Genomic DNA, 25,311 nt, shown 5'->3' with positions numbered 1-25,311 from the left:
CTAGGGTTAATGTTTAAAAGTATGATTTTAAACTAGGGTTCGGGTTTCCAAGTAGGATTTCAAACCTGGGTTAGGATTACAAAGTAGGGTTTTTAAAACTCGGGGTGGGTCTCCAAAGTATGGTATAAAACTAGGGTTAAGGTCGTAAAGTTTGCCATAGTAGAGTTTCAAACTTGGGTTAGGTTTTCAAATTAAGATGTTTCCAAAAAAAAAAGTTCCAAATCAGGGACGTGCAGAGGGTGCGGGCAAGAGCGTGCGTATCCACCCGAGAGGGGCAACTAGTCTTTACACGCGTAGCACAATATTTATATTAAAGTTGAAGCACTTACTGTCCATATACAATTCGCGAAGGATTGACCAGCTGGCTAAACGTACGATGCTGTTGGGAAATGCTTTCGATCAATCAACGAAATGCTGCCACCTCTTGTCCATATATGAACACTCCATTCATAGCTTGTTATCGCATTTACAATACAATATAATACATGCTGATTTATATAGCGTTTGATGAAAATTCCATCCCAACATAACATAGCTGTTTATTATTCTGCAGGCATATGCAGAAAGTTAGTGATTATACTAGTGACATCTGATATCCCCAATGTTATTGGGAGCCGGGTCATGCGTTAAGTTTATTTGCTGAGCTAGTGTTCTCAGCAATTGTTCAGAAGGCAGGGTTATGTATTCCTGCTTCCTCTTGCAATTAAGGAACTTAATGTGGTTCGTTCAAAGCAGCAGTGGCGATGAAAATGTTTCAAATTCAAATGTGGTTGAAAGTATAAACTACTTCCTTAGAAGGGGATTGTGTCAACCAACATGTGGAATTGAAACGTTTGTGTTGACATCCAACTTTTTTGTATTAGGTAATGATAAGTGTCAGCATCTCCACTTACCCGCTGACGCTGCGTGTGTTTGAAAAGTTCGCCCTGCACAAAAACAGGCGACATTATCCACTTTGAATGAAACCTGTTACTGCTCTCCACACGTGCATGTTTGAAGTTTCACGCAAATTAGTACCAATATGGTCCGTTTTATAAAGATATGGGAGCAACAGAGATCACTAAAATAAAAGATATAGCAAGAGCTATATCTATTATTGTAGTAATCTATCTTCAAACTGTTATCCGAGAAAAACAAACAAGCACAAAGGATCAACAGATTTAAACCGAAAAAATCATTTATTTCAATTGACATTGCATTTAAAACTATACATAAAAAAATCACACCACTCCTATCAAGGAAATGTAGTGTCATTTTACAAAATAAGACAAAGGTTTGAAATCATAGATTATTCCTCCTTTAAATTACTGCATGATTCCCTGTTGTATACATAAAATTGATATACTGTAGTTCTATATGCCATTTTTATTCTTTATAAAAGAAAAAGCAACTCTTCCAAAGTGAGGTTGAATATTAGGGACCATAAGCCCGATCCAACAGTAGAGTGTGTTCCTGATTATGAAATGCCTGAGAAGCTGCTTTGAGTTACAGCGGAATGACACAATGCCCACTCTCATGTCCTCAATGTTCTAGAACGACATGACGATGATGTTCAGAGTGGAAGATTGTTTGTCACTGCAAAAGGAAGCAAGGATATTTAGTACAGAGCACTTCATATGCAAATGAGACCAGTGGGTGTCCAGTGTGACGTACCTTAAGCTAAAGTCGTAATGTAAATCACTTAGCTAATCAACAGCAACGTACTTACATAAAATGGCTTGTTTGATCAGAGTAGTCAGAATATTGCACCACAATGAGAGGAAAAGCAATGAATGACCCTGCAGTCTGCAAGTCAGCACCTGTGAAGAAGGCTTCCGCGTCACTTTGTAGAGAGGTCAACTCTCCACTAGAGGGCCTTCAAGACCAGACGGTGATAACTAAGGTTGTGTCCAAATTCACAGGCTGTGTCAGAAGGCCGCATTTTCAGCCGCTTGGCAGTCACTTCCGTCTCGACTCGACCGCACGTGGTTCCCAAATTTGATAAAAGACAGTTCACAGGCTGGGGTCCTGCACCTCATGTTGCCTCAGAGGACCGCATAAACTGTGGTGAATTTGGACAGGGTGAATCAGAATTCGGATGCCGCTTGGGTCGAGTTGCGCCAGAAGTGACGTCATGCGGCTGAAAATGCAGCCTTCGGAGGAACCCAGCCTGTGAATTTGTACACAGCCTATGAGCTCCCTTTTATCCATAGAATAAGCAAAGAAGCACCCGCAGTGCACAATGAGCACAGCCCATAAAGTTTTTCCCCCTTAACATTCACGACCATCGAAAGTGTGACAAAATCCCAATACAAAAACTCTCTCTTACCACTTTCGTGTAAATGCGAGTGGAAGCATGGAGAGGATTTCTGACCAGTTCCCGAGTGAATAGCAACAGCCGACATTGTGGATGATTATGACCAGAATGATCCTTATTTACATACTAATCGTGACTTACATTCTTTGACTAATCCGAGTCCCGTGGGAGCTCTGGCACAAAGGTTGGAAGCTCGCTGTAGAATAGGAAATCCATTCTTTTGTACATGAGAAGCAATAAAACTCCTACAGTGGCCTGTTTTCATGTTGTGCGGTTCAAAGTCTGCCATTGCCTCATCATCCTCCCTCTTTTACACCTTCACAGTCATGTGTTAGAATACAGTGCGCATTTGCCTCCTGTTCCTGCAAACTACAGCAGAAACAGGTCAGACCTTCCCTTGGATTCTGCCCCATCCTGTCACTCTCCAAGCAGGTACGTGTGAACTGCGAAGGCATTTTCGCATGGTCTTTGCTCTCGCAATGGCGACCTGTGCTTCAAATGTTGGCCTTGTCGCTGTAGAAAGGCGTGACGTGAAACATGTAGCAGTGCGTGCACACTCGTACGGGTTTCATCTGCCCGTATCGAGGTAATGGGGCTGAGTGGGAGGAGCAGCGGGAGCAGAAGATCTGAGAGGAGGAAGCGTGACATACGTTAGGGGTTTGTGGGATCAACACATTGAAGAGAGGAATTGTACCTTTCCACAGCTCCTGCAGTGATGCTTCCTGCGGATGACGGTGAAAGGAGCCTTGCAGGCGATGCAGGAGCTGCACACTTCATCTGGAACCCAGTCAGGAGGATCTGGAAAAAACAGGAATGGGTTAAAGTTTTCATTTTCATTAAAAAATGGCATAAAAGTGCTGGGTTTCACAGTTTTCGAAAGTGATCCTATACAGATGGCAAAAATAACTTTTCTAAAAAAGGAACTGAAACAGACAAAATCACTACAGGTGTTTGAGCCATGAATTGACCAATACATTTCCAAAGCAGTCAGTCCATTTCCTTGGCTTTTTATGACTCAGTTACTCTTGTATCGCTGTTGCAACCTGCTGATGACAACGTGCTGATGACATCATGAGTTCAAAATGTTAACATCATGATGGTTACATGAGCACCAAATTTTGCTGGATGGTGCAGGGTACCAGGAAATTTTGGTGTGAAAGATCATGCGATATAACTTGGCTGAAAAAGTCGGTGCTATTGCAATGCCATTCCTTTGTGAATCAACATTTGGAATCATAGGCAAAAGTTGCAACTCATCCAAACTAGCGGCAGAATCACATACGCTGGGTGATGTGACTAAACTCTTCAATGGCATTCGGTCACATCGCTGGGTGTGTGGTTAGCTTTCCACAAAGAGGGTCTCCCGTACAGACGCATCCAAGGAGGAAGGGCTGACATTTAAAATACATTCAGTGTGTTAGTGCTGACCTTCAAACTGGCCCTCGCGGGCCTTGGCTGCCAATTCTGATGAGGAAATGGTCTCCTGACAGAGAGCGCAGTCCTCTAGTACTGCACTTCGCAGAACAGGGCCTGCTGGGCACCACAGAGAAACAAACTAAAACCAAGCTCTGTATAATTAATTGATTCCCTACCCCGTTACAGTTGAATGCTGTCTGTCCAGCACGCCTGATCCTTACCTTTCTTTTGCTTATCGTTTTCTCCCTGCTCTAACTTTGTTGCCATAACCTCAAACAACGTCTTGAGAATGCTGCGAAGGTCACTGGCGTAGTTGGTCTGCAGCTGATCAGCAACACCTGAATCCCATGGCAGGCGAAATTGAAATAATGAGATGACGGGGCAGGTAAAGTAGGGTACATGCATCTCGAGAATCGGGCAACATTTCCGTTTTCCTGCAATCCAATTCTCAGATGTGACTGAAAATGTATCCGGAGCAATTACCCTGATGTGTAGGTTTTGTTGAGAAGGTTTTTTTTTCTTTTGCGTGTGCTCAGAAAATAGTCGGGATGGTAATCGTAAATGTTCAAATTGTTCAATATTTGATGGCTGCTAATATGTGAGGTCAACACGAGTTGGGCCGAGCGACAGACTCCATTGACAGTGAAGCAAATGGGACGATAGCCAATTCGAAAGCTCACACTGCAGTCAGACACAAATGTTTGTTGAGCGTTTGAATAATGAAGGGTCAAAGTATGGCCTGCTTCATTCTTTAAGACGGCTGTAAAACTTGATTTTTATTTTCATTCTTAAAAGAGGTTGATTAAATTGTATTCATTTTGTATTTATTTAGATCATTAATTAATTGGGCAAATGATATGGTGTAAATAATAAAATAAAACCGAATAGTAATGCATTTTAAAAAATTATTTTATTCAATAGTGAGTGGCGGCCCGGTAGTCAAGGGGTTAGCACGTCGACTTCACAGTGCAGAGGTACCGGGTTCAATTCCAGCTCCGGCCTCACTGTGTGGAGTTTGCATGTTCTCCCCGGGCCTACGTGGGTTTTCTCCGGGTACTCCGGTTTCCTCCCACACTCCAAAAAACATGCGTGGTAGGCGGATTGAACACTCTGAATTGTCCCTAGGTGTGATTGTGAGCGTGGATGGTTGTTTGTCTCTGTGTGCCCTGCGATTGGCTGGCAACCGATTCAGGGTGTCCCTCACCTACTGTCCAAAGACAGCTGGGATAGGCTCCAGCACCCCCCGCGACCCTTGTGAGGATCAAGCGGTTCGGAAAATGGATGGATTCAATAATGAATTAACTATCATTAATTATAATTAATTATTGCAAATAGAATTACAAATAACAGTGAAGTGTTCATCATGAAAAGAAACTATCACTAGGAGAAACAGGCACAGTGTGCAAGGCCTTACCTGATATACAAACAAAGAGTCGGTGAATGAGGTCGCTGCTGCTGTGGAAACGTGAGCGAATCTTTTTTCGGGCAGCCATCTTGACATCTTGAAGAGCAAGCCGGATGTCCTCATGGTCCAGGTCCTCTGACGTGCCTGAGCTGGGAGTGAGGCTGCTGACGGGACTGAAGGAAGTAATGGAAGACAGAATGGGAGACGCCGTTTATACCCCTCAAGTGTCCCTACATTATTCACACCTTCCATCCATATTTCATTGAGTGAAGATGTTGAGATTTAAGACAGCAACTGTATACCAAAATTGAAGACTGAAAGAAAACATCATCTTCTTCTGCTTTGGCTTTGGCCCAGATAGTATTATGCTACCATATGATGCTACTTATAGTTACCTGGGAGTGTAAACACTGCTGGATAGACTACATGTGGTGACCGACACACTCTCACAGTCACTACCTGACACAGAGCTGAGGGGGGAGTTGTGAAGACTAAAAACAACAGTACAGAAAGAAGAGGAAATATTGAAAACATTAGGAAGGAGGAAACAAAAGCACAAACTGTGAAATTGAAAAATAAAAATACAAGGTCAATGGAATACCAAATTGATAGTGTCAAGTTTTTTTCCCCCTCAAAAGTGCAGTCAAGGAACAAGAAGTAAAAAACAAATACTGCAAGTCCAATTTACAAATGATGGGAGTACTGCATATAATGAAATAAGTCAAACCCAAATGCTCGGCAACGTTACATTTGCTGAATGACATCAAAAGGACAACTTACCTGGAGCCCTTCCTGCTCTCCTCTTTGGTGCCCCTCTTGGATTCCTTAATTCCTTGCTTGTCCTTGTCCCTCAGCGGGCTTCCAGTTGTGTGTTGCGTTGTTTCAGTCCTCTGCTGGAAGTTACATATCGAAGGTTCCTGCCCGATGTTGCTGCCACAGTTCTGAGTGTGATGCCCCGGTTGTGGATCGCCCGCCAGGCACTTCCCGCCAAGTTCAGCTCTCCCTTCCTCTTCCAGGGGCTGGTTCACGCAGCGGGAAGAAGCGTGAGACAGCTGGCAAAGTTCCGTTCGGCTGAAGCACTCACGGCCTCGTGGGGCCAGCCGGCAAGCGGAGGACTGGATGACAGCACCGGGGGCTACGCTTTTACACTGCTTATCCGTCCTTAGAGTAAGGCCTAACCCGAGCCCTGCGGTCTCTGAGGTGATTGCATCCTCGTGGGCGTCTTCACAGCTGGCGCAGCACACACAAGAGTTGAGCAAGCAGTGAGTGGCCACCAGCGGGCCACAGGCTTCAATTTCAGAGGGAGAGGGCCGAGGCAGCAGCATCTTGTCCACCGCCAGCTCCGTCAAGCTGGGGGAGCGAGGGTTGAATATGACCGTGGCCGAGAGTTTCATGCCGCCCATGCGATGGGCAATGACCTCTGCGGTTTCATTCACCATGCCCTCTAAGCCCATCTCCCAGCCGTTGGTGTAGGGCAGCGGTTCAGAGCGGGGAGCAGATGTGCGCGATGGACGTCGCATTGCATTGAGACACTGTGCGTTCTTACTGCGTAGTTGTGGACGAGGCTGCTCCGAAGGTCCCTCGGAGAGCCAACTGTTGCGAACCGCGTCTGACTGCACACCTGGACTACGTTGCAATGGATGAGCAGACTTTGGAGTTTTAGAAGGCGAGGCAACGCAACTTTGTACCTCTCTTGAAATACTGGTAATGCCGTCTCCTGCTGGGTCTAGATCTTCCAAGAAGAAGACCCTGTCTTCCTCCTCTAAATAGATACCTGTCCTCCCTTGGGCCCTCAATACCCTGAGAGGGGAGGCCTCAGTGCTGGAAGCGCCACTGGCGCCCTGTACCTCACCTCTGTTGGGGCGGTGTGCCGGGGACTGACCCTGGCTAGGTGGCGACAGCAGAGTTGACATTTCATCTCCTACGCGGTACACCATCATGTTGAGCTGTTCCAGTTCTTCCTCATCGTATTGCATGGAACAAGCAAGTTCAGCCTCTTCTGCCTCCTCACACTGCATGTCTTCTGCCTGTTCCCCTTTCTCGGATTCCAGCTCTTCCCAGCCTTTTTCCACTTCTGCCAACTCCTCCTCGTGGCTGGGTGAGACAAACAGAGACAGATGCTTTTCCTCCTCATCACCACCCGCCTTGGAGGTGACATCCGTGGGGCTGCGGGAGGAGCGATTATCTTGGATAGGCGCTGGTGTCTTGCTGGTGGCCTCCTCCTGACCTGTGGGGAAATCTCCATCCTGAGAAATACAGAGGTTCTTCTCCAGCATTAGTAACTCTTCCTCAGTCAGAGTCTGCAACAGGTCTCTGAAAAGGTGACAAAAGGTCGGTGTAACATCACAACATATTTGGTGGGAAAGAACCTAAATTCATGATGACACTCGTTAACTGTACCTGATTTTCTTCAGTAAAGTACGAAAAGGTCGGAAGAGCTCAGACATGTCCTCTGCTTTTCGGTCAAGGTCGAGCGGTCCTTCTGAGTACACGACCAACCCACTAAAAATAGATTCAGAATCCTTTATGAGGACCGGGAGGAGAAGGAGGGCCGGAAGTGTGGTGAAGACTTACCATACAATGGCTAGTCTGGGAATTGTAAACATCAGCGCAGGCTCGTAGTCATCAATCATGTCTTGTGTGAGGTAGCCCAGTCTGAGCGCCCTGGTACAGAAGGCACAAACAAGATCAGTATTTAGTCTATTGCCATTCTTTTAAAAGTTTATGAACCACTGCCCGAGTACTGCTCATTTGCATTAAATTTTTTAGAGCAAATCACTTGCATTGTTGTATGCAATATAATTTAATTGAATCATTATGAGGACAGTTTTTCCTTTTATATGCAAGCACAGTGTTAATGTTCAAACTGCATATTGTTCCAGTGGCTAAGGAATACAATCATTCCTTATGAACACTTAGCCCTACTATGCTACTGTATTTTAATGTTGTCATGATGATGGTACTTGAAGAGCTAAGAATTATTTAGGTAGTATTTGGAAAAAAAAGTGGTCAACACGATACATTCATGTGGCATATTTCATATGAAGTTGAACAACTTAAGTTTTTTTGTTTTTGGGGTGGGGGTGGGGGGGAGTCACCTTTCCACCGTCTCACAGAAGAGAATGATCACCTCCTGCTGCACATAGTATTCTTTGGGAGACTTGACAGGCACCATGGCTGACACGTAGCTGCAATGCAAAGAGATGGAAGCGATGACATTTGCGGTTGAGTCAAAGGTTTGCTGTTGGCAAATGTGATTTTCTATTTGCGCTATGACTGCCAAGAAGGTCTGCTCCTAATTTACCTGAGTTCAAACTCAGCAAAAAGGCCGTCGAAATGTCGCAGTGCGTCCTTCATGCGGTCTGTGTAGAAATTGAGGTCTCGCAGGGCCTGATCTCGTGTTATGTTGCGCACCTCCTCAAGGCTGCGAGTCAGGTCTTTTGCCAAGGGTCTCATCGCTATGCTCTCAATCTCCCTGTTCATGATGATGGAGCCTGCAGCTAAACACTACGCAAGAGTGGGAGCATCTTTTAACAATCCCACGTGGGAAGCTTGCCCTTGTTGAACTAAACAGTATTTTACAGTCTTCACGGAGGCCTGTTTTCCTCCAGACTGATGCTGAGGGAATACTGTACCTCCGCTCCGAACCAGAGCTGCCCCGCCAGGTTGTCATGACGAATCTCCTCTGGGAACTTGACAGAGAAGTCTCTGTTGGCTCGGTCACAGGGAATACATTCATCCATAATCTGATTGATGATGTTCAGCACATTGTCCTGCGGAATGAAGCGTTCACAAAAGCATAATGAACAAAAACATGAGTGCAAATGACACCTTTTTCGAGACAGCCGCTGTAGCTTTTGGAGATTATTGATTGGGAAGTGAATGAAGGCACTTCAACCAGAAAGTATTACACCATTAAGGTTGCCGGCATTCAATTAAAAACACTAAAATGAGTCCCATAATTCAAGCTGTGAAAATACTGTGTCACACACCGCGAGAGCTAATCAAGAGCTTATGTGCCGCTGGCATGAACAAGAGCCATAACAATGACTTACAATAAGCTTTTCACTCAACTGTGGCGGCACTGTTAACTGTAATCTTGTCAGGCGCAGCACTGCGTCTTTCTCAGCACACCCAGAGGAAGATTAAAAAGCTTTGCGATGGAAAGCTGGGCCACTAATTCTTTTACCGTTATGAGACGTTCGTGTATCCAGAAGCTGCTAATAAGAGGGGACACCGGTGATAACCGTTTCTTATGACAGGCTGCAAATCCAGATTTTATTTATTTTATTTTATTGCCATTCTTCATTCAAGTGCTATTTCTGTCCCTATTGATCTTTCAACTTTCTACCTCACCTGTCTCTCACGTATGCAAATTCAACCTGACCAAAATATGAAACCACAACCATGATAGAACGCTCAGGGCGACATGACATAAGCAGCGAGCCAGAAGGCCCCCCCAGAGAGGCCCATGAACGGTAGCTGAAGGCTGGGGTAGTCGGTTCAAGTGTAAATTGTTGGCCCGAGTGGGCTCATCTGCTATTATTGGTGCCCCAGACTGTTGGGTATCACTGCCTAATTTATACTTCAAAATCTTTCAGGAGGACTGTTTGAAAAACATCTATCGTAACATAAGGCCATGCAAAATAAAATAAAGTGCGCTGCGGCACAACAAAAACAAGCACACTGCCTAAAGGAAGAAGGGAAAATAACAGTTGGTGGTCAAGTGGTGACCTTATTAACCATTGCCCGGTGTGCGGTGGTGCTCAGGGGGGGCTGCTGGAGCGCAACAGCCCACAGGACGACCTCCCAATACCACCGGCAGCTTTCTCAGTATGATGCAGCTTCGTATCCATCACTCATGAACAGCTTTGCCCTCCAAGCGCCTCTCAGACTACTCGAACCATTACCACAATCATGTACATTTGACAACACAATGAAATACTTTTTATACACATACAATTCTGAGGTTTAGGGTTTAGACTTTGGCTCTGGCCTTTCTGCATGGAGTTTGCATGTTCGTCCCGTGGTGGGTTTTCGCGGGTGCTCTGGCTTCTTCCCACGTTCCAAAAGCAAGCATCTTGTTTTAAGTCGTGTTCTTTGACTCAGTGGAACCAGTCCAGTGTATACCTTCAGGTGGGAAAAGTTCCAGACCCTTATGAGAACAAGCACTATAGAAAATGGGTAGGTGATTTTTTTTTTCTTCAATCAAGTACCGGTAACTGCGTCCAGTTAGAAAGAAATGCGTGTAGAACAGTTGTGTTCCACACTTGTAAGGTATTTCTCCACAAATAAGCCACTGTTGGACGTTCATTAACTAAACACATGACCCAAAGCCCTTTGGTAACTACTAAAAATGAGTGTCTTCCCTTGTTTTCAAAGATCCTTAAACACTTACAAAACTCTGTACTTATCGCATGTTATCAGCTCAATGTGCTTGATGTGGAAATTCGACCTAGATAAGGTAACAATGAGACCGCCTCGCCAATTTTTAGACCGAGGCTGATAAGCGCCGCGTCTATTTTCAGCTTGTCATCTAAAAAAATCAATGTCCTGGTTTGTGTCATACAAATACAAGATAAGAAAACATTTATTTGTCTCACGATGGAGAAATAATAAAGATACAAAATGTTAGTTTTTTTAAACTGTCAATGTGCTCTGAATAGAAAAGAAAATCTCACAAAAAGGACCAGATATCCAACATATTCCCGTTGGATGTTGCGATTTCAAATTAAATGCAGCGTGATCCTGCTGCTACGCGCTTCACCCAGCTCACCTGGCAGGAGCGGAACTGGTTGACCAGCAGCGTACATCTTTGAGGGTCCTTCCTTCCGTCGAGGCTGTCGAGCTCAGCGGCCACCTGGTTCAGCTCATCGTCTGCATAGTAGAACTGGGCCAGAAGTTGTGGGTCCGTCCTCTGAAAAGAAGCACAACAACAAACTGACAAAAACATTTTGGGGCATTCTTTCTTTCCACCCAATTAAAACCATGATTTTCCATCCGGTGCATATCAATATCAACATTTTTCTTATACAACACAGGGATTGCGGCGGCGTTCATACACCACAACTACACTATTGAGTCCGCATGGAAGAGCTCATGGCTGCTGTCTTCCTCCACCACCATTAAGAGGTTTGCCACAAAAATAATGACACTGTCAGTCAGATAGAGCCACACTCATCCCCATTCTTCAGCAGAACTGGGCAATATGCTAATTTACAAATGACGCATTGGCTATTATGGGCTAATTCTATGCTTTGATTCCACACATCGGCTGAATAAAACTGATGTCTGGGAGTTAAATTAAAACCGGTTATATAGGACACATTGATCACCAGTCATTTTGTCGCTGATGTGCAAATTCTAGACAACACAAGTGAATGTATTTTGAGGTTTTCTAGGGTGACGGAAATGACATATTTAGTATTCATTGTCACTAGGAGAGTTAACAAAGGCTTTAATACAGTGAAAGCTCCCAGAAGAGTAGGCGTAATTAGTGAGCCTAACCCTGGAAGAGCATTTGTCTCATTATCTCCCTGGAAGAGCATTTGTGTCATTATCTCCAACCATGCACTGGAGGTGTTGGGACCAACAGCACAGTGGAAGCAAAGCACGTATCGGTTGAGTGAAAACACAATGCACAAGGTATGGCTCAAGAAAAGAAAAAAACGAAATAATATAATCACTTAACTGTGCTTGTACTTTAAAAGAAAATATACATAGATATGCTCAAATTCTGAATACAAAATAAACTAAGCGCACACAGGCTCAGAGTCAAGGAAGGGGCTCAGATAGATCGAAAGGTTAATGGATTTGAAAATTTCGACCACATGCCGACACGCATCATCTCACACTCACCGCGAGAAACCAAATGAGCGTGCAGCGGCGCAGGCGCTAATAGGGCGGCGGGACTGGGCGGACTGGGAGAGCCACTTGTCTTTTTGCCTGCGGTGTAAGTCAAAGTGTTTTTTATGATATCAAATGGAACATTAGTGTTCCTGTAATGGAGGTTTTCTCTAATGGAGAAATCTCTCACAGGTGCTTTCCCCCTCAAGTTTGCAGTGCTCTTCCTGGTGCGTGATCCGCTCCCTTGTGGACCTTTCTCGCTGAATATGATACACAACGCTGTTCCCTCACTCACGCTCATTAATAATGAAACAAACAGCAAGTGTACAGAGATATAAGCTGCAGTGGGGATGCTTGTCGCATCCGTACTGTGAGAAGAAATATATATACAGTATTTTTTTTTTAATGAAAAGCTGTTCAAAAGTCTTGCATTTGGTAAAATATATGTGCTTAAAGGGCAGATTGGGGTTCATTATGCCAATCTAATATTTGCCAGTTATGACGCCAGCTACCACTAGACAGGCTTTAGTTGACGACACTTGAGAATAACGTGGTGGTCTGTGACACAAATGTCAACATGACCACAAAGGAACGAACAGGAGAAACTGAAAGATTTTTTTTCTGAAGCATGTGAGCCTGTGTGCAGCCAGAAAGAAAAGAGGTGTCTAAAATGGATGTCATTCTGAAGCCTCCTCCTTCTACATTCCTCATACAAGAGGGAAGATTCCTGCAGCACACCACCATGGCAGAAACGAAGTAAGAGGCAGGCACTGTTACTTAAAAACAGTTAAGCTGTTGCATCAATAAAATAGCATAAAATAATAAGGAATGTGAGAGGGCAACCATGTCTTTGACTTCTGCCATGGATTGGCAATAAACGCGTGTCAATCACGCAGCAGAACATTTGGACAATACGAAGATATGAATTACGTTGATCCATATTTTTAATCTCCACAAAGAAAGTCAATTCTTGGAGGAAACAGCCACATGCCAGGAAAACTAGACAAAGACTAAATAAAATGAGGCTGGCTCATTGTTACATTCTTCTGTGTGGGAATCTTTGTGGGTTGCATTAGATTGGCGTCACTATATTCAAGTAGCTGACAGAGCTATTGCCCTCTAGCCGACGCATTTCTGCTGTTGCCAAAATACAAAGTCATTTGGACAGCCAAGATATCGGCTTCATTTAGGCTGGATTCACACTTCACGATTCGAGTGACACTATTCCGTGATGACAATGTAAAGAAAAAATGCAGGGAATTAGATATCCACATATCTGAAGCCGTACTTGATCATTTCAGAGGAAACACATCGCAAACGTCACACATTAGATATTCCCTGTCATTACGAGCCAGACAATCTTTGGACCACATACAGTGAGGCTGTGTTCATGTATATGACGTCAAAATTACGTTATCACCACCAATGACAGCTCTACCTTGCGTCAAGTACGGACATGATTCAGCAGACTCTCATCCCATGTGGTGTGACATACGCAAGTGATACTCCCACTATCAGCCTCTCTCAACTGCTCTGATGTTGATGCGGTCCACAGTGGCGCAACAATTATTTCAGACCAATACAAGGATTGTGTACTTTGTGAAACATAAATTAGTCAACGTTAGGTTCTGTTCCAATTGAGTGGCTGCCACTGCACAGCATCAGCATTTTTGTCATTTCTGCACTCTCCAAGGTCTTCAAACTCGACACTTCATTTCCATTCAAAGCATGCAGCTGATGAAGAGCTACCCAGACACTCGAATGTGATCAATGCCACCGGCGTGTGCACACGGAACCCACTTAAGGACTTGAAAAGAGACCTTACTTTTACCCTCCGTATTCTATTTAAAGCCCCATTTGCTGGCTTCTGAGGCCATCCAAAGATCCCATGCAAATGTTTTAGGGGGACATTGGTTCATCAACTCATTTATTATTTACGACTCGAAAGCAAGAGTGAGCCTATGGTTCTAGACACAAACTAAAAAAAATACTTTAGTGGAATGTCGTGGTGGGCTAACTGGATTCAGTCGTGTTGGTTGATTGCCTCTGAGCTGCTGCATGATTCACATTGGCGTTGTCCAACTATAGAACGCTGAGGAATATCACCACCGTTCAAATCTATTCTTATCGGGAGGATGAAGATTTGGATCCACATCAGACGACTAGACTTATCTCAGTCCACTGACTCATTTGGAATGATGGCTTCATGTGTGCTACTTCAACGCAGATCGCCCTGATGTGACATTTGGACTAGGCCGTGACCTCTGAATGTGTTTGGCACTAACCTCTATCGGGACAGCAGACATAGGGGAGAGGATTTGGTTCATGTCCCGGGCCCCCTGTCAGTTCACTCGTGTCACGTGGAGACATCCTGTTTGCCAGCATCCGACTGGAACCTCTTATACAACAAATAATCTGGTTATACAATCCAGAACTGACTGCTTTGTCTGATTTGCAGCGACAATGGAGAAGCTACATTTTAGACATACTGTATGTAGTCACAAGTCCTGTGAATATGAATCGTCGCGATTGCAGGTTCCCTCCAAAAGTAGGAAAAGTGCCAACCTAAAATAAGTGACAACTTGTGTGGAATTAGATATCAAATTCGTATTTACAGATCTTAAAATTTTTCTAAGCCTTTCTGTTGCTTCGGCGAGTGGTAAGAAATCTGATAAACTGCCTCTCGTGTTGCCACTTATCAGTTGGAGCAGATGACGACACACTGAATTGATATATCTATGGGCCTGTTCTGGAGTTATAAACAACGCACCAAACTCCCCATTTCTGCTGGAGGCTAGGAGCTCGGCCCTGCAAAGTAAATTTCCAAAATCACCACTATCCAGGCTGACAATGAAAAGACATTAATTACCTTCGTAGCATTCTGCGTATAATAATAACTCCGCCAAATGCACTTTTATGCTGCAATGATTACTATGGGTGTGAATGACCAACAGCCACTCTGCCATCTTAGAGGATGTGCATAGCTCACATTGAGGCCAAATCTATTCAAATTCCTCTCACCCTTATAAACCGTGACAGAGTGAAGACACTAAAACAAGCTGCTGCAAATGACACATGACAACAGCCGTGACCCAAGAGCTTGCAGCGGCATAAGATCTATTTGATTCAAACTGGCCAGGAGAAGCCCAGCTCAGGTTTCTTTAAAGACGACAGTAGACAACAACTTTCTGACTAACTGGCTTGCTACAGTACTTGTTTTTTTCGTGTGTTTGTTCGTGTCTGTTTGGGGGCACAGCGTCATTAACTCAAAGTTTGTTTTTGAAAATCTGCTGCATGAGCAGGACATGCAGGGTTCGAGACTGTGACCAAAATGGTCGCATATGCAACATTCTTTTCCTGTGTGCAAGTAAGAATGTTATCTGGTCTTGTTTGTGCGCGTGTATATGCTTTAATGCTCCTCTAACACAAGCACCGTATTGGAAATTGTGGTTATAAATAAATAAATTTCCCTCTCTTTCAGTCTCAGAAAGTTTTCGCACAGTGCGTAGGCCGACCCCTGTGGACTTGCTCATAGACCGCAGATGTGCAGTTCCATTCATATTCATACAAGATGTCAAGATTTACATCAGTATTGGTTCCATGCATGCGCATTGGTTTACACATCCCTGACCATAAACACGCTCCGTGAATTGCATTGAGTCCACGCAGAATGAACAGGAGTGTTTAAAAATCACTTCCTCCACCTACATATTTTTTATGATCGATGGAGACACCCACGTCTCTGCAAAAGAGTGTGAAATTGTCTATGGCCCAACTATTGTGGGTGAAAGATGTTCTAATATTCTCACAAGCTACATTGAGGTTAAACATCAATTCAGAAGAAAAAAACAAACAAATAAAACAGTGTCATGTGCCTGTTCGACCAAATGAGAAAGTTGGTATCACCAGTGCTATCAGTGGAAAAGTTAGTGTTAAGCCTTCACATGGCATTTAAAAATGTTCTCTGTGGCCTAGAGTGCAGTATTGATGAAACTCTGCCTGGCAACAAATCAGTTGATTCTGATGTAACTAATAAGAGAATTTCAGTTGTGGATTTCTGGTTATTCACAGGTTATCTGTCTCGTCTTTGTATTAAGTGCATCATGAATACTTGGTTAATTCAGTCACATCTAATTCGCAGTCTGAAGAAGAGCATGACCTCGGCGATGTCAACTCCCCACCGCTAAAATTGCTATTAGAAAGAAACTAGAATTAGAAAAGGGAACACGTCTTGTTGCTCATGACATTGAATAGTATAATTTTTAAAAATCTTTTGATTAGGGGTTCTACCTAATTACTGCTAATGAGAGCGGCCTCCCTGGTGGAAAGCAGCATCTGTGTTCTACCTTTAAATGTCACATCTGTCATGGCCACTTCCCTTATTTTTTTCTATCCACACCTAGTTCAGAACCTGGGATGATTTTTTTTAAGTCTCATCGCCTCTGACCAAAGGTGAGCACCCTAAATCCAGGAAAGTGACACCAAATCAATTAGTGACTAAGCAGAATGAGACATCCACAGAAAGAGGCCTAAATATGAAGCCAAGCTAGCCACTGCTCAGCAGTTTGCGATTGCCTCCTCCAGCGATTGTGTGCCAACAGAAGCTGCTCTGCAGAGCAGAGAGCGGCTGCTAATTGCTTCGTCTGCCCTCACTCCTTCGACTTGCAGGCTACAGTAGCAGTCACAAATGATAGTGTTGACTGAATATTACACACACACAGCTAGATAGCTAAACATAACCAATTAATTAGTTTGATTTAATCGTTTCATACAAATGTTCATCGGTGGTTCAAAAGAAGACACATTACAATATTGTACAATACAAGTGTTGCACAACACTTTCAATAGAACAGTTACTCACAATGGTCACTATAAATAGAACAAGTACAGAATTACTGCCAAGCAGTAGAACACATGCATCATTCTACGACTTCTGGCGAAGAAACACGCTGCTTTCACTCTGGGAAAAACAATATATTGTATTATTGATACAACTACTACATGCCTATAGAGTCAAAAAGTTGCATTAAGTATTTCGCATTCCCTACACCTAAAGGGTTTAAATACAAAAACAGTTGAAATGTTCCTTCACTTACCAAAAAGGAATATTTAACAGGTTACCCGTGACCTGATCCGCTTGCTTGATCTGAAGAATTGCAGCAAATCCAATAAACCCCCCCCCCCCCAACTCCAAAAGAAATGACTGGTCCTGAGAACGGCAAAATTATCTCAGCACTCGCTTCTCACAAAGAGAGATGTCACGAGAGTTCAGCCACCAACACAGGATTTAAATCTACCAAAGCTTAAACATTACTCATTGTACCATAGAGGAAGAAGTTATCAACTTGATGTTTAAGTGGTACAATGCACCATTTTCCCAGCCCTGTGCTAAAGGTTTTCAAAGCATGGATGTTATTTATCACAGTGCAGTAATGCGTGTGACAATAAAACGTGTGGGTGCGCGCGCGCGCACGTATAGGTGGGGATTGGGCATTCAAGCAAACATGTTTTTCCCAGTGTGGCTCTTGAACAAAAGGGGTCAACAAAAACAAAGGGGAGGGGGAGGGGGGGCTCAGCTTGGGATACATATGACAACGTGAAGACCCAAAAGCCGGCCGGCCGGCTAACATTAGCAGCTGTGTGACGTTGGTTGCGGGCTAGCCGAGCCGAACCGAACCGAAGCAGCCCCACTGACGCCGCTCACCCCCGCCCGGGAAATACAAAACAAAATGACTCAACGATAGGCTGACATTATGTGTGGATTCCAGGTAACTTACCTTGGGCTTGTAGAGCCACTTCCGAAAGCGGTTCATCGTTACCTCGCCACCTTCTTTTTGTCACCAAGCTCTAGTCCGTTCTCCGGCGGTACCTGTGTGCCTGACAGCCTCGTTCGGCTGCTAAGCTAGCTCGCGGTGGTGGCTTAAAATACGCTAAAAGAAATCAAATAAGACAACATAAGGTAAGTTGTCCTAAATGCTACAAAATGAGACAACGACTTATTTCCGCATGTTGTTGTCCTGCGGGGTTTGCCGCCTGTCTCGTCCCGTCCTGCCACTTCCAAAGTCTCGAATGCACAGTCCGACGTCTGCGCCGCTCGCTGCACGTCCGACGTTATTTGACGACAGTCACGTTGACAACATTCACCTCCCACTTTCTCAGCAAGTGATGCGTTCATGTACTTCTGTCCAAATATCGGAACTCACAAACGTCCCTGTTCTAATCTATTTTATATGCTTTTAATTTCGACAGGGGAAATCATTCTTGATTTGAAAAACAATTCAAATGCATGTTTGTGCGAACAATAGCCCATGGAAGGAGGTTAAAATTTGGTGAAGTGTGGTGAAATCCATACCTTTTTAAAATAAGTGAATTAAATATATATTTTATACGATATAACAACACTACAACGCCACAGTGTTTTGTTTACAGGATAGTCTTAAAGCAAATCTGATTAGTTTAATCAGATTTAGTTCGACAGACGACACATTGTGAGACTTTGTGGTCAAAACCCGGTTGCATGTGTTATAAGTAATCAGATTTTCTCTCATAAAGACCCAGTAAACCTTAGTAATTTGGCGTTTTTAAAAATCAAATTGGAATAATATTGTATCCACTTGCTCATTAATTCCTTTGTTTAAATGGGGCTATGTGGCGTGTTTGAGGTTAATTCGGGCGTCGTAAATTCCATGGAAAGTGAAGGCAACACATGACTTACGACATACGTCACAACAATTGACGTCATTTTTATTATGCAGCTAACAAAGGATCAGAATATTCACATCTTGCAAATTCAAAAACTGAAACATTAAACTTGTGAAATGACCATCATATATTATAACCACTTCAACCGGTCTTTTTTTGTATAATAAAATAAAATGTCTTTCACGTGTTTTCTGAGGTTCATCTGTTTACATGTTTGTCGCTATGCAACCCGTCACCATGTCAACGAGAGGAAAACAAGCATAATGAACTGCTTTCAAACCCAGTGCTAGTTTTTAAGGCGCGGTTGTATTTAATGGAAATATTCGGACAATGAATGAATGCATTGACATCTCGTGATTTAGTGAACCTCCCAATCGTTACGTTCTTTCCAGTTCTTTGGGGTGGAGTAAAATGGCAAAACGCTATGGACCACTTGTCAAGAAGGCTGTTGTGCTGATTGATCAGTTCCCTGCGAGCAAAAATACTCTGGACAACTTTATTGAAGATGCTTTCAAAAGTCTAAAGGTCAGCCAACATGATCATAATGAATTATCGGCAATTTTGTTCACAAATCTATAATATTGGCCCGGCCACACGTGTGTGCGCGCTATTTTTACAAATCGATCTAATTGATGATGCATTATTAATGGTTATAGAAGATGGATAAAAATGCAAATCAAGACGCCAATGTTTTTTTTTTACAAAGGATTGACAGTACAATGTCACAGAATTGACTTTAAAATGATCATTTCACTGATCATGTTTTCCAGGATATGGCACCTCAGCATCAGGAGTTTGTGATTGTTGTTTTTTCGGGTTGTATTGAGCAAAAGAAGATACTGGATATAATCGTCAATACCTTCTATGGCCATGATGGGAAACACCTACCAAAATATTTTCGCACCCAGTTTGTTGGTAAGTTCATTCAAGTAGTGATTTGTTTGTGTTTGAAATTACAAAAAAATATATATAAATAAAATGTGTGTGTGTGTGTGTGTGTGTGTTTTGTCTTCAGTGATCTGTTATCTCACTGTATTCCACTTTGATGACCTTGGACTTCAGGCTTTCAACAACATTGTCAGATCTCTGAACAATGATGAGAACATGCACAATGTAAGAATATGATACCAGAGCTACATCCAATCACCAATGTGTATTTCGTAACATGTACTGTGTTTGTAGTTCCTGAATTTCTTCTTTAGAAACCTCACCACTTGGATAGAAGATGAGTTGAATAGCATCTATGATGCTCCATATGTGAAGGATCACTGGATTGACCCACTGCTGAGGTGCTAAAAGCAGTCGATTAAAACTTAATTAAAAAAAATACAGTATTTAGGCAGTTTTTGAAAGTATTTTGTCGTTTAGGAGGCGCTCCGAGATTGAGATGTTCATAAAGAAGCTTGGAGCTGGGGATATGCCGAAGACTCCATCCAGAACCACTGAGCCTGTAGAGTTCTCTTTTTATAATCGCAAACCACCACCTCGACCTCACTCTGAGCCCAGCTCTGTGCCAGAAAAATATATACCAGTAAGAAGTGTATGACTGAATTCACTGTATTCACTTGTAGGTTTTTATAATAACAATTAACAAATAAAAACAATTAAAACAGCTTTTTGAATTTCACAGGGATGACTTTGTGATGTATTAACCAGTCCTGTGACTTTTGTAGGTACCAAACAGCACATACACAATTCCAAAAGAAGTTCAGATATTAGATGAACTCAAGCAAAGGAACCATCAAATGACAGAGGTAATACACATTTTGATAATATCATAAGAATGCATTCAGTCATTGACACATATTGTCTTCAAATCTGTTTTGTTCGTCACTAAAGGAGCAGCTGCACGAGGCTAATTTGACAGCATTCAAATGTGCAAAACCACAAAAGTCGGAACAGACAAAGGTATGGACTAGCTTCTGATTTCAGAAGTTTGTGTGTGTGTGGAACTACCGAGTATAACTTACATTAAAATATTTAATGCAGAGGATGATGGCCAAGATAAAAGAAGAGCTAGACTCGAAACTCAAGTTCAATTCAGTTTTTAAAGGTCAGCCTTCTCCAAATAATAAGGTGAGAACTGGGAACGGCTGCATTAGTGGTTAAAAATCGAATCTAAATAATGAATATTTTCTCTACTTTGTACACTTGTTAGAAAACGTGGCCTGTGAAACTCAACAGTGCCACAATCCTACGACAGAGGGCGCTCTATGACCGCAAAGTGGAGGAAGAGTTTCAACGGTAGGCATTCCCCCCCGCCCCCCTCCAACTTCCCAAGGTTATGATTTGATTTGTTTGGATCAAGCAGAGTTACCAATGTGGTTGCAAACGAAGTAAACATCACAATACAAAACAAAGCTTTGCCTTTACTGATATCTGGTACCAAATTAACCTATTAAAAACACTGCGCTTCTAATCGAGACCTCAACTCAAAAACATGCCATGGCTCAAGAACTGCAGGACGTGTGGTCAACTTGAACAAAAACTCCGCAACCCACCACTCTTTTTTTTTTTTTTTTTAATTACACGTCGTCATCAGAGTTACAGTCGAGCTTTTGCCTATACCAGCTGACTCTGAGCAAGAGGCTGGGCACATGCCGTAATATCAATCACAGGGCCCTAATAGAGAAACAGATATTTACATTCATTTTCATACAATGGACTCCACAAAAGCTGGAAAAAAAAGTTGGAAAAAGAGTTGGAAAAAAGGCTTTTAAACTGGATTTACGTCGCACATTCCAAGGCAACAGTACAATGATAAATCATTTTATTCATTATATTAATTACAAAAAAACTACATACTTCTCTCTTTGTTGGCAGAGTCGAGAATCTGGTGGAAGGGGGTTATGAGTCCCTTTATTTTCTTCAGTGGCAAAAAGAAATGCGTGACAAAGACCATCAAGAGAAGATCGCAATGAGTGATCAGAGGCATGCGGACACACTAATCAATCGTCTTGAGATTGCAATGAACCGCACAAAAGGAACAGAGAGTAAAAAGAAGGCTGCTCGACTCAAAAAAGATGAGGTGGATGTACATCACAAAAGATTCAAGATTACACGATGCTTTTATATTGTCAATGTTTCCATCTCTATTCTCATGGCTTTCTTGCAGGCGTCTCAAATGAAACTGAAAACTGCACAGAAAAGAATGCAAGAGATAAATGAAAAGAAAGACTTGGTTCAGCAAGTGTCAGAGAACTGTAAGAAGAACCCCCAAAAAGCAAAAGAGAAGGTGAAGAAATTCAAGCAAACTGTTGGTAAGCACCTTCACATAAAGTGCAAAGCACATTGATCAATTGAATAGTATTTCCGATTCAAGACAACCTATTTTATTCCCTCACAACAGTGAAGCAAGTCTCAGAACATTGTCAAGAGCTCCTTCGTCAAGCCCAAGAGGAGGCACAAGCCGAGCTTGACAGGAAGTCTAAAGCCATCAGTGAACTCCACACGATTGAATACTGTCCTCTCGTTCGGCTCAAATATTTTGATGACACAGAGGTGAGTGTGAGCAGTGGCGGACCTAGACTTTTACACCCTTGGGATGGGCTATGGGGTGGCCAACGCTATCGCAGGACCTTTGAGTAATCTCCCACCCACCAAAAATTATTTAACAAACATTAAAATTCTACGGAAAATGCAGATAAACATCAATTATACGTTCCCTATGGAAAATAGGGTAATTCTGAAAAGATTCCTGAAAAAAAATTGAAAATAAACAAAAGTCACTTATCTGGCCTGGCACCTGGCAACCATATTTTGGGGGCAGGAGGGGTTGTAAACATAGAGCCGAGTAGAGTAAATGCCCGATGAATCATTACAACTGCAATGTGGTGATTTTGTAGGAATTCTGTGTGAAACAGGCTAAAAAAGTCAATCAAAGTCAATCATGTGTCACAGGTCACCTCTTGTATCAGACTGCAGGTCATAAGCTACTTGATGAGATGTCCCACGCCGAGCTGAAGGAGCGTCTGTTCTTCATGAGGGAAGCACACATGATTGAGCAGCAGAAGAAGCGAGACTGCATCCTCGAGGGGAAACAGAAAAAGCACCAGCTGCTTTTGGAGGAAATGGACAACATCAACCTCCACAGTCAAGTCATGGAAATGGCCTCAACCCTCAGGTCAGCCAACTGGGACGCTTTGACTGAGCCACCCCACTTAAAAAGACAGATTTTGAGGAAAAGTGGGCACACTCGGACATGGACATACAGAATGGTCACTACTAGAGATGTATGCTTAAAGTGTAGATTTGTTATGTTCCAGAAAAGAAGAAGAAAGAGAAGCCAAGCTCAGACTGCAGCAGACTCGAGAGGAGACAGTCGTAGCACTACAAAAGAAGTTGGAAGAAAAAAAGCAAGAATATCAAAAACTGAAGAAAAAGCTAGGCCACGAGGCCACACCATCAAAGCAGGCAGCAGAAAACACTCTTAAAAACTTCAAAATCCACAGGAAAGTGAGTATAAAACATCCCCATCAGCAAATGGCTAGTTCTCGTTGTTTCCTACGATCTTCTGATTGTTTTTGTGTATCTTGTTTTGCTAGGCTAGATTGAAGGAGGTACACTGGGAGGATATGGAGCAGAGTTTAGAAGAATACATCGAGAGGAAAGGGTCTTAAGATGTATCTCAGAGAAAAATAATCAAAAAGTAAATGTGTGCAAAATGCAAATTCAATATTTGGGTCTTCAGCTCCAACCTAGACTAATTCATTCTCAAAGCCATTAGGTTGGACAGATTTTTTTTTTCTACTTTGAAAACTATCGGCCTCCAACTGACATCTCAGTCTTCTTTATTCCCTCTGGACTGTTCAATGAACATACACGACGAACAGTATAAGCTCTGTGGTCATCATTCACAACTGGGAAAAGAGATGGAAATGTAACGACTGGATGTTTTATGTTCCAATGGATTTGATGTGAGCAAAATTCTATTGTCATTAAAATAATTCACTGCTATTGATGCATATAGCGGGTTGAGTGAACGCTGGCACGTTTTGGTTGCCGCTGCTCAACCCGTATTGTTTTGTGTTTTTTGTTATTGTAAAGTGTCCTTGGGTGTCTTGAAAGGCGCTTATAAATAAAATGTATTATTATTATTATTATTATTATAGGTGTCAATAATACATTGTAACTGGGAGCGCTGGCCGTGAAAGGATTACACTGTTATTGTGCCTTGTGTCATTTTATGAATACAAACATACAACAGTACTGGACAGTAATTGAACCACAGTCACCTGAAAATAAAAATAATTTAACTACATCAGTGGCTCCATGCGACCAGCGATTTCAGTTTGTACTTTGTCAGTGCGCTTATATTTTTGTTATGGCTCTCTGTTTGACCTTGTTTTTCTGGAATCCAAACCATTAGGTTCGTTTCAGAACCTGACAAGGAGGCGGGATACACGCTCAACTGGTTGCTGGCTAATTGGAACACATAGACCAGGGTCTCAAACTCATTTTTGTCGTGGGCCACATTGTAGGTACGGTTTACCTGAGCAGGCCATTTTGATTTATGACTTGTGAAATTTGTGAAACTATCAATGTTTGATCACCTCCATAGATTACATATACATTCATTCATTCATTCATCTTCCGTACCGCTTGATCCTCACTAGGGTCGCGGGGGGTGCCGGAGCCCATCCCAGCCGTCTCCGGGCAGTAGGCGGGGGACACCCTGAATCGGTTGCCAGCCAATCGCAGGGCACACAGAAACAAACAACCATTCGCACTCACACTCACACCTAGGGACAATTTAGAGTGTTCAATCAGCCTGCCACGCATGTTTTTGGAATGTGGGAGGAAACCCGACATATACATATACAGTGCACAACAATTTGGTGGATAACTACTTTTGAAATCAGAAGTCAAGAATAATTGTTAGTTAAGATAAGATATCCTTTATTCGTCCCATAATGGGGAAATTTACAGCCTCCAGCAGCAAGAATGTATGTAGAAAGAAGAAAGGAGAAAGAGAAAAAAGTTCAGCCATTGTTTACATTAATGTAATAAGTACGTAATTACGTAATGCTTGCAATATCTAATATTACATATGACAATTAAAATGTTTGGTTCAGACTTTAGTAAGCATCATGGAAAAGTTGACATGCTTGGTTTGCTATGATGGGCCACAAAAATGATATGACGGGCCAGATCTGGCCCCCACACCTTGAGTTTGACATCCTGACATAGACGAACAACCATTCAACCACAATCACACTTAGGGCCCATTTAAAGTGTTCCGTTCACCCACCATGCTTTTTTGGGGAGGGGGGTGGGGATGAAACGCAGGCACGGAGAGAACATGCAAACTCCACACAGGAAAGTCGCAGCCAGAATCGAAACCTGCACCTCTGCACTGTGAGGCCGACGTGCTAAACAGTCGATCGCCGTGCCAAAAATATGACCAAGAAAATCTGCTTTGGATGCATTTACCTTCAGACGGAACTGTCTGCTAACTCGTAGATTGGATGCGCACGATGAACAGTTGTCCTAAAACGTCTCTCAATATAGCTGTTAGATTTTACTGTTCATAGTGACGCATTCATATCTTTACTGCTTCTACCTGTCTAAAACGACCACCGACCGGGCACTTGTATAGTTGACGACATGCACGTCCAACTTTCTAATGTCTTGATGATGACGCATT

The 25,311-nt window shown here is 42.9% G+C and overlaps 2 protein-coding genes across 5 annotated transcripts; one reads left to right on the top strand and one right to left on the bottom strand.

Moving 5' to 3' along the window:
• Positions 1-1,159: 1,159 nt before the first annotated feature.
• Positions 1,160-25,185, bottom strand: zfyve28 (zinc finger, FYVE domain containing 28). 4 transcript variants are annotated; one of them, XM_052085272.1, is made up of 14 exons: positions 25,098-25,185; positions 10,894-11,034; positions 8,753-8,890; positions 8,422-8,624; positions 8,216-8,305; positions 7,692-7,781; positions 7,518-7,619; positions 5,898-7,430; positions 5,513-5,608; positions 5,127-5,290; positions 3,934-4,050; positions 3,725-3,829; positions 2,991-3,094; positions 1,160-2,922 (listed from the first exon to the last, which is right to left on the bottom strand). In XM_052085272.1, exons 3-14 carry the CDS (start codon positions 8,858-8,860, stop codon positions 2,791-2,793), a joined length of 2,844 nt encoding a protein of 947 aa, XP_051941232.1. In that variant the 5' UTR covers positions 8,861-8,890; positions 10,894-11,034; positions 25,098-25,185; the 3' UTR covers positions 1,160-2,790. The 4 variants fall into 4 exon arrangements, with proteins under 4 accessions (XP_051941232.1, XP_051941229.1, XP_051941230.1 ...); XM_052085269.1 differs by lacking the exon at positions 25,098-25,185 and adding an exon at positions 17,741-18,093; XM_052085270.1 differs by lacking the exon at positions 25,098-25,185 and adding an exon at positions 17,741-18,093 and having other exon boundaries at positions 3,725-3,826.
• LOC127614123 (cilia- and flagella-associated protein 99-like) lies at positions 18,897-23,582 on the top strand. Its single transcript, XM_052085274.1, has 15 exons — positions 18,897-19,190; positions 19,436-19,580; positions 19,681-19,778; positions 19,848-19,954; positions 20,034-20,196; positions 20,339-20,419; positions 20,505-20,573; positions 20,655-20,741; positions 20,824-20,909; positions 21,489-21,693; positions 21,781-21,925; positions 22,015-22,166; positions 22,583-22,788; positions 22,931-23,120; positions 23,210-23,582. Exons 1-15 carry the CDS (start codon positions 19,077-19,079, stop codon positions 23,282-23,284), a joined length of 1,923 nt encoding a protein of 640 aa, XP_051941234.1. The 5' UTR covers positions 18,897-19,076; the 3' UTR covers positions 23,285-23,582.
• Positions 25,186-25,311: the final 126 nt, after the last annotated feature.

Source organism: Hippocampus zosterae, chromosome 14 (genome assembly GCF_025434085.1).
Source record: "Hippocampus zosterae strain Florida chromosome 14, ASM2543408v3, whole genome shotgun sequence".
Classification (NCBI taxonomy): domain Eukaryota; kingdom Metazoa; phylum Chordata; class Actinopteri; order Syngnathiformes; family Syngnathidae; genus Hippocampus; species Hippocampus zosterae.
The sequence above is the reverse complement of the archived record's forward strand: the minus strand, read 5'-3'. Positions and strand labels throughout refer to the sequence as shown.